The sequence below is a fragment of the Musca autumnalis genome, unplaced genomic scaffold, assembly GCF_047663935.1.
Source record: "Musca autumnalis isolate F117 unplaced genomic scaffold, ASM4766393v1 scaffold_3, whole genome shotgun sequence".
Classification (NCBI taxonomy): domain Eukaryota; kingdom Metazoa; phylum Arthropoda; class Insecta; order Diptera; family Muscidae; genus Musca; species Musca autumnalis.
Window position 1 is genome coordinate 25,996,594 of NW_027411866.1, and position 9,807 is coordinate 26,006,400.

General features: G+C 45.3%; 1 protein-coding gene across 1 annotated transcript; it reads right to left on the minus strand.

Annotated features, from left to right (window-relative positions):
* Positions 1-3,675: 3,675 nt before the first annotated feature.
* Positions 3,676-7,871, minus strand: LOC141398107 (uncharacterized). The gene is made up of 3 exons (XM_073975336.1): positions 7,133-7,871; positions 4,822-6,743; positions 3,676-4,275 (listed from the first exon to the last, which is right to left on the minus strand). Exons 1-3 carry the CDS (start codon positions 7,869-7,871, stop codon positions 3,676-3,678), a joined length of 3,261 nt encoding a protein of 1,086 aa, XP_073831437.1.
* Between the last annotated feature and the right edge of the window lie 1,936 nt (positions 7,872-9,807).

Genomic DNA, 9,807 nt, shown 5'->3' on the forward strand with positions numbered 1-9,807 from the left:
ATCACATGTCCATATGAGAGCAAATATATCGTCATCTAAAGAATCTACAGTCTCGTTTCTTACGTCGTTTGTTAAGCAAACTTTGACACACAATCCATGCAATTTATATGATGATGTCGTGTTCCGTATCGAAATTAGATGCAGAAGCATCCAAGTCTCACGAAATACAAGGGTCAGCTTTGTCAAATCAATCACATGTCCATATGAGAGCAAATATATCGTGACCTATAGAATCTACAGTCTCGTTTCTTACGTCGTTTGGTAAGCAAACTTTGACACACAATCCATGCAATGTATATGATGATGTCGTGTTCCGTATCGAAGATAGATGCAGAAGCATCCAAGTCTCCCGAAATACAAGGGTCAGCTTTGTCAAATCAATCACATGTCCATATGAGAGCAAATATATCGTGACCTATAGAATCTACAGTCTCGTTTCTTACGTCGTTTGTTAAGCAAACTTTGACACACAATCCATGCAATTTATATGATGATATCGAGTTCCGTTTCGAAGATAGATGCAGAAGCATCCAAGTCTTACGAAATACAAGGGTCAGCTTTGTCAAATCAATCACATGTCCATATGAGAGCAAATATATCGTGACCTATAGAATCTACAGTCTCGTTTCTTACTTCGTTTGGTAAGCAAACTTTGACACACAATCCATGCAATTTATATGATGATGTCGAGTTCCGTATCGAAATTAGATGCAGAAGCATCCAAGTCTCACGAAATACAAGGGTCAGCTTTGTCAAATCAATCACATGTCCATATGAGAGCAAATATATCGTGACCTATAAAATCTACAGTCTCGTTTCTTACGTCGTTTGTTAAGCAAACTTTGACACACAATCCATGCAATTTATATGATGATATCGAGTTCCGTATCGAAATTAGATGCAGAAGCATCCAAGTCTCACGAAATACAAGGGTCAGCTTTGTCAAATCAATCACATGTCCATATGAGAGCAAATATATCGTGACCTATAGAATCTACAGTCTCGTTTCTTACGACGTTTGTTAAGCAAACTTTGACACACAATCCATGCAATTTATATGATGATATCGAGTTCCGTATCGAAATTAGATGCAGAAGCATCCTAGTCTCACGAAATACAAGGGTCAGCTTTGTCAAATCAATCACATGCCCATATGAGAGCAAATATATCGTGACCTATAGAATCTACAGTCTCGTTTCTTACGTCGTTTGGTAAGCAAACTTTGACACACAATCCATGCAATTTATATGATGATATCGAGTTCCGTTTCGAAATTAGATGCAGAAGCATCCAAGTCTTACGAAATACAAGGGTCAGCTTTGTCAAATCAATCACATGTCCATATGAGAGCAAATATATCGTCACCTATAGAATCTACAGTCTCGTTTCTTACGTCGTTTGTTAAGCAAACTTTGACACACAATCCATGCAATTTATATGATGATATCAAGTTCCGTTTCGAAGATAGATGCAGAAGCATCCAAGTCTCCCGAAATACAAGGGTCAGCTTTGTCAAATCAATCACATGCCCATATGAGAGCAAATATATCGTGACCTATAGAATCTACAGTCTCGTTTCTTACGTCGTTTGTTAAGCAAACTTTGACACACAATCCATGCAATTTATATGATGATATCAAGTTCCGTTTCGAAGATAGATGCAGAAGCATCCAAGTCTCCCGAAATACAAGGGTCAGCTTTGTCAAATCAATCACATGTCCATATGAGAGCAAATATATCGTGACCTATAGAATCTACAGTCTCGTTTCTTACGTCGTTTGGTAAGCAAACTTTGACACACAATCCATGCAATTTATACGATGATATCGAGTTCCGTATCGAAATTAGATGCAGAAGCATCCAAGTCTCCCGAAATACAAGGGTCAGCTTTGTCAAATCAATCACATGTCCATATGAGAGCAAATATATCGTGACCTATAGAATCTTGTAACGACGGGATTTCTCCCCGTGGGCTAGAATAGCTCGCCGGGGTCCAGCGGTTCGTACAGAAATTTATTTCGAATTTGTGTGAGAGAGAAAGAGAAAGAGCAGTATGTTTTGTTGTTCTCGTAATCAAATTTTATTCAATAACTAAAGGATTTTATATAATAAGTTCACTGATTGATTGTTCATCTAAGAATATAAAATGTTACAAGGAGTCTAATGGTCCGCCGTCCACAGGTTATTAGATGGGCTCACTGGATTCGGGATACGAGACCTGGATAAGTACTCGTGGTAGTGCTAGGGGGAAGCCGGAGGGGGTTGACTTAACAGAGACCTGGATAAGTACTCTTGGTGGTGGAATGGGAAAGTCGGGGGTTGATTTAGCAGAGACCTGGATAAGTACTCTACGGTTCTCCGGGGATTCTGGGTTGGCTCTTTCGGGTACCTAATGGGGATGTCGCTACTAATAGGAGGAGGAGCGAAACTCAAACACTACAAGCATATATAAGTCAGGTTAGGGATTGCGGGAGACCTTAATAAGTACTCACGCACTACTGGGTTATGGGTTGCAAGAGACCTTAATAAGTACTCAAGCACTACTTGGATGACATGCAAGGTTAGAGATTGCGAGAGACCTTAATAAGTACTCAGGCACTACTGGGTTACGGGTTGCAAGAGACCTTAATAAGTACTCAAGCACTACTGGGTTATGGGTTGCAAGAGACCTTAATAAGTACTCAAGCACTACGGGGGTATGGGTTGCGAGAGACCTTAATAAGTACTCAGGCACTACGGGGTTATGGGTTGCAAGAGACCTTAATAAGTACTCAAGCACTACGGGGTTATGGGTTGCGAGAGACCTTAATAAGTACTCAAGCACTACTTCGAGGATAATCAAGGATAATCACAGGACGGGAAGGACTTACCAAGGATGTCCGAGGATTCTTCAAGGAAGTATAAGGGATATTCAAGGATGTCGGGAGGATATTCAGGGATGTCGACAGGATACTTAAGGATGTCGGCAGGATACTCCAGGATGTCGGCAGGATAATCAAGGATGTCGGCAGGACACTCAAGGATGTTGGCAGGACACTCAAAGATGTTGGCAGGATAATAAAGGATGTCGGCAGGACACTCAAGGATGTTGGCAGGACACTCAAGGATGTTGGCAGGACACTCAAGAATGTCGGCAGGATACTCAAGGATGCCCAAGGGTTTTCCTGGAAACTCTATTACTTACCGAGGTCGATGTTGCTGCTTCGCTGGTCTGTTACTGACTGTCCACGTTCTAAGTTAGGTCGCCCTTTTATAGTGGGAGCCAGGCACGTGTTCTGTGGTGGATTAACGGGACCTTGTTTACCACTCCACCAAATGTTTGTAATGGAGCAACGGGAACTTGTTTACCAAATTTGAACATCCCAACAACACAGCCAGTGATCATCACCACATGGTAGTGATGTCTGCTGCCTCGTTGTTTTTGGGCGATAACGGCGGATCTCTCTCTCTCTCTTTATCTGTTATGTGGCCTCAGAACACAAAATTCGCTCACATAGGTTAAGATTAAGTTGATTTACCAAAGAAAAACAATTCAATGGGACAACTTCGGTGGGTGTGGGCAAAAATGAACCCAGGTGATTTTTGGTCGTCACACTTCCTCTCTTCTTCGGGGAGGGGGGGATGTTTAACAAAAAAAAATCTACGAAAGAGAGCGAAACGAAATGGAGTACGATATTAATTGGATAGGTAAGGTTTGAGCTCACTGAGATGAGCTGTTCTGGTCGACTGTTTGTCTAGTCCTTTCAATCTAGCTATTACAGGTGATATGAATTCTATGACTTCAAATGGTCCATCGTACTTAGGTGCGAGTTTTGCCGCAAACTGGTCGACGGCCTTCGACTGTGGGTGTTGTTTCACCAACACTCTCTCACCGATAGCTGGTTTCCAGGGTCGGCGGCGGTGATTATAATGGCGTCGTTGTTCTTCCGCGGCTCGACTTAGATTATTCCGCACTATACGGAACACCTCCTGTAACTCGGATGCTCGCTCTTCCGGCGACTTTATGTTATTACCTGTACCAGGAACTGCTTCGTCGTACAATGTTGCTGGCAACCTTGGCTCACGGCACTGAACTAAATATGCTGGGCTATATCCCGTCGACTCGGAGGTGGCTGTGTTGATAGCCAAGGATATCTCTGGGAGGAAGTCGTCCCAACGGTTATGTTTGTCGTGGCTCACCTGGGCAATCATTGTTTTAATCGTTCTGTTGGCCCTCTCCGTAGGATTCTCTTGTGGGCAATACGGTGCGGTAAATTGATGATGAACCCCGATTTCCTGTAAATATTTCCCGAGTACCTTACCAGCGAATTGACTCCCGTTGTCCGAAATGAGTACCTTTGGTGTACCAAATCTGGCGAGAATTCTCTCTCGGAACGCTCTCACTACTCCTTCGGCTGTTGCTCTTCTCTGAGGTACCAATTCCACCCATTTAGAGAATCGGTCAAAGAATACTAACAGCATCGTATTTCCATGTTTCGTTCTCGGAAGTGGGCCAACATAGTCCGTGCAAACTGTTGCCCATGGTTCTTCTGGGACTGACACAAGCATTTCTCCTGCCGGTGCGACTTGGTAGGGCTTATAGCGCTGACAGGACTCGCAGCTTCTCACAAATTTCGCTATATCCTTCGCCATTCCCGGCCAGTAATACCTGTTACAGATGCGGTTAATTGTTTTCCGTATTCCCATGTGGCCAGCGGTTGTCTGGCTATGGTTTTCGCTTAGAACTCTTTCTCTCTGGGAACTTGGTACACATAACTTCCAAGGGGAACAATCTTCATCGTGAGTGTTTCCAGCAATATGACGGAAAAGCTGCTGATTTACCACGGCATAGTCGGCGAATTTCTCAGGGTTACTCTTCATGCTCTCCAGTTTTCTTGCAACCCAGGAACATCCTTGGGTGTCGATTTTCGCTCCTTGACAGTATTCCAGCGGTTGGCGAGACAATGCATCAGCGACGACATTGCTTCGTCCTTTACGGTACTGGACGGAGAAAGTGTATTGCTGTAACTCGAGAGCCCAACGGGCTAACCTGCCAGATGGATTCTCAATAGAGTTTAACCATTTCAGAGAGAGATGATCGGTGATCACATTGAAGGTGTATCCCTCCAAGTAGGGGCGCATCTTACGAATGCCCCAGATGATGGCCAGGCACTCCTTTTCCGTGGCCGAGTAGTTTCTCTCTGCTCCGTTCAGGACCCTGCTAGCATATGCGATCACTCTCTCCGTTCCCTCAAGGACCTGGGTTAAAACGGCGCCTAGCCCGTAGTCGCTGGCATCTGTCTGTAGCGTGAAGGGAACGGTGAAGTTCGGGCATGCCAACACGGGTGCCTCTGTCAGTCGAATCTTCAGGATCTCGAATACCGTTTGTTGGTCCTCTGTCCACCGCCAGTGTTTGCCCTTCTTGAGCATGGAAGTGAGCGGATACGCTATCGTCGCAAACTCTGGGACGAAACGTCGATACCAAGAGACGACTCCCAAGAATCGGCGCAGCTCTTTCAGAGTAGTTGGTGCAGGTAATTCTCTTATTGCTGCCACCTTGTCAGGATCCGTATGTATTCCTTGGGCACTGACCACATGGCCAAGATATTTGGTCTCCTTCTTGAAGAATTCGCACTTCTCTGGATTTATTCGAAGGTTGACTTCTCTCAATCTGCGAAATACTTCTCTTAAATTCGCTAAGTGTTCTTCCAGGGTTCGACCAATTACGATGATATCATCCAGGTAAGCGAATGCGTGGGGTTCCATGTCAGCTCCGATCACGGTATCGAGCGCACGTTGGAATGTTGCTGGCGCTGAGTGGAGGCCGAATGGCATCACCCGCCATTGATACAATCCCCGACCGGGCACTGTAAACGCAGTGTATTTGCGACTGGACTCCTCAAGAGGTATTTGCCAATAGCCGTCCTTCAAATCGAGACTACTCACAAAGTTGGCCTCTCTAAGACGATCCAGAATGGAAGAGATACGTGGCAACGGATATGCATCTGGACTGGACTTACTGTTGAGATGGCGGAAATCCATACATAATCTCCACGTGCCATTCTTCTTACGGGCCAAGGTGATCGGTGAGTTGTATGCACTCCGCGATGGCTCTATGAATCCTTTCGCCAAAAGTTCGTTAACCTTTTCGTAAATTATTGATTGCATGGCGGGTTTTCGAGCTGCGTATCTTAGTTTGAAAGGACGGTCGTCATTCATGACGATTCGATGTGATGCCACTGTAGAAACTCCATGCAAGTCTTTGAAACGACCCAACTCCTCATTTAAGAACGCGTTTATCCTCTCTTGATCTCTGACACTTAGGGTACTTACCGTCGACGTTGTGCTCTGGCTTTCTGGTTCGACAGGATTGCTGACGTTACTATTCTTCCCGCAGGGGTGGGTTTGACCAGGGGTGATGGTTAAGTGGCGACATCCTTCTTTACTATATTCTGTCTCATTCCTTTCCTCCGGCTTCGGGAGTAGACAACTTTGTCCAGCACACGTTATTCTCGTCTCACTCCGCCGTAGGAAATCCATTCCAAGGATGATATTCTCGCTAGCATCTGGCATTAAGAGAAACTCGACGTTGAGGCGGCAGCAACCGAACAGTACTTCGGTGAACATAACATGTTGAATCCGGCGCTTGGAACCGTCCGCCAAACCGATGGTTATGCTCTCAATTGTATGTATTGCCTCGGGAGCAATGGATTCAGCGAAGGACTCCTTTATAAAACACTTGGTTGCCCCTGTATCAATCGTTGCTGCATAAAGGCTCTCTTTGATAAATATATTGGCGGTTATGCGTGAGTCTGCGAATTCGAGGGAGGTCTTTCTTTGGCAGGTGGCTGCGTCTGGGAACCCACATTCCCTACCACGCTGTGGGTCCGCCGCTCGTTTCCCGACCTCCGTCGACAGCATTCAATGGTTCTCACATCTCTCCGTCCACAATCCCAACAGAAGAGCTTTCGGGGATTACGACAGCTGGCGGCAAAATGTCCTTCCTGACCACATCTACGACAAGCCGTGGCAGGATTGATCGCTGCTTCTGTGTTTCTCTTTGGTTCTACATGCTCTATTTGGCGGTGATGGTCCCTTGTTATGTTTGGTAGTGAAGGTATCCCTTCCAGGTCTTCGGCCATCTCAAGGAGGCCTGCCAGGTCACCGAAATCTTTCCGTCTGATGTACCACTGGTATTCGGGTAGGGCATTCCTAAAGATTCTCTCAGTCTTTTCCTCTTCGGTGTGATCGCTGTGTCTCATTAAATCTTGCATTGCGAGCATGTAGTCTTTAAATAACTCTCGGGGCTTCTGCTTTCTCTGGCGTATTTCGTCTTCTAGGTTCTCCATAAATCTCGGAGGTAGGAAAAATTTCAGGAAATCCTTCCGGAAGGCTTCCCAGGTTCGCCAAGGCTTGCGATTATTCCTGTACCACATTAGGGCTCGTCCGTGAAGGACTTCGGGCATCATCATGACCAGGCCTTCGTTGGATATCTGATACATCTCAGCTCGCTCTTCCAACCGTTCTATGAACTCAAGGGGTTTGCTTTCTCCGGTGAAAGTTACTCCCCATTTTCTCACTTGTTCGGCAGTCCTCTGTACATCGTGCTTTCCGCATTTTAATGTGGGCACCTCCATACCTGTTGTCTCCACGTTGTTCGACTCACTTAATTTTCGCGGGGAGGCCATCTTTGTCTCCTTCTCATGCACCGCCTGGATTTCGAGCAGTCTTTTTGTTACTTCGGGATCATGCAGTTGTGCTAGGAACATAGCGAATCTCTTCCTTTGCTCTTCTACCGTTCCTTCGACTTCACAACCGAATTCTTTGAGATATTTATTCAGGTCATCTTTCCGGAGGCTGTATGCCCAGGATACGCGCAGTTCTAAAGCCATTTTCCTTTACCTATTTTGTCCTCCTTTTTTTTGGACACACACTCTGTTTACACTGGGATTCACTATTCACTCTATGTCTCAACTACGCACACTGTCTAACTCTCTCTGTCCCTGCTCGGGCGCCACTGTAACGACGGGATTTCTCCCCGTGGGCTAGAATAGCTCGCCGGGGTCCAGCGGTTCGTACAGAAATTTATTTCGAATTTGTGTGAGAGAGAAAGAGAAAGAGCAGTATGTTTTGTTGTTCTCGTAATCAAATTTTATTCAATAACTAAAGGATTTTATATAATAAGTTCACTGATTGATTGTTCATCTAAGAATATAAAATGTTACAAGGAGTCTAATGGTCCGCCGTCCACAGGTTATTAGATGGGCTCACTGGATTCGGGATACGAGACCTGGATAAGTACTCGTGGTAGTGCTAGGGGGAAGCCGGAGGGGGTTGACTTAACAGAGACCTGGATAAGTACTCTTGGTGGTGGAATGGGAAAGCCGGGGGTTGATTTAGCAGAGACCTGGATAAGTACTCTACGGTTCTCCGGGGATTCTGGGTTGGCTCTTTCGGGTACCTAATGGGGATGTCGCTACTAATAGGAGGAGGAGCGAAACTCAAACACTACAAGCATATATAAGTCAGGTTAGGGATTGCGGGAGACCTTAATAAGTACTCACGCACTACTGGGTTATGGGTTGCAAGAGACCTTAATAAGTACTCAAGCACTACTTGGATGACATGCAAGGTTAGAGATTGCGAGAGACCTTAATAAGTACTCAGGCACTACTGGGTTACGGGTTGCAAGAGACCTTAATAAGTACTCAAGCACTACTGGGTTATGGGTTGCAAGAGACCTTAATAAGTACTCAAGCACTACGGGGGTATGGGTTGCGAGAGACCTTAATAAGTACTCAAGCACTACGGGGTTATGGGTTGCGAGAGACCTTAATAAGTACTCAAGCACTACTTCGAGGATAATCAAGGATAATCACAGGACGGGAAGGACTTACCAAGGATGTCCGAGGATTCTTCAAGGAAGTATAAGGGATATTCAAGGATGTCGGGAGGATATTCAGGGATGTCGACAGGATACTTAAGGATGTCGGCAGGATACTCCAGGATGTCGGCAGGATAATCAAGGATGTCGGCAGAACACTCAAGGATGTTGGCAGGACACTCAAAGATGTTGGCAGGATAATAAAGGATGTCGGCAGGACACTCAAGGATGTTGGCAGGACACTCAAGGATGTTGGCAGGACACTCAAGAATGTCGGCAGGATACTCAAGGATGCCCAAGGGTTTTCCTGGAAACTCTATTACTTACCGAGGTCGATGTTGCTGCTTCGCTGGTCTGTTACTGACTGTCCACGTTCTAAGTTAGGTCGCCCTTTTATAGTGGGAGCCAGGCACGTGTTCTGTGGTGGATTAACGGGACCTTGTTTACCACTCCACCAAATGTTTGTAATGGAGCAACGGGAACTTGTTTACCAAATTTGAACATCCCAACAACACAGCCAGTGATCATCACCACATGGTAGTGATGTCTGCTGCCTCGTTGTTTTTGGGCGATAACGGCGGATCTCTCTCTCTCTCTTTATCTGTTATGTGGCCTCAGAACACAAAATTCGCTCACATAGGTTAAGATTAAGTTGATTTACCAAAGAAAAACAATTCAATGGGACAACTTCGGTGGGTGTGGGCAAAAATGAACCCAGGTGATTTTTGGTCGTCACAATCTACAGTCTCGTTTCTTACGTCGTTTGTTAAGCAAACTTTGACACACAATCCATGCAATTTATATGATGATGTCGAGTTCCGTATCGAAATTAGATGCAGAAGCATCCAAGTCTCACGAAATACAAGGGTCAGCTTTGTCAAATCAATCACATGTCCATATGAGAGCAAATATATCGTCACCTATAGAATCTACAGTCTCGTTTC

Coding starts and splice junctions, on each gene's coding strand:
- LOC141398107 (XM_073975336.1), bottom strand. CDS start 7,871: ATGGCTTTAGAACTGCGCGTATCCTGGGCATACAGCCTCCGGAAAGAT. Junction 6,744..7,132: donor AGATTTCGGTGACCTGGCAG/GCCTCCTTGAGA, acceptor GCCTTTATGCAG/CAACGATTGATACAGGGGCA. Junction 4,276..4,821: donor AATTCGCCGACTATGCCGTG/GTAAATCAGCAG, acceptor AAATATTTACAG/GAAATCGGGGTTCATCATCA.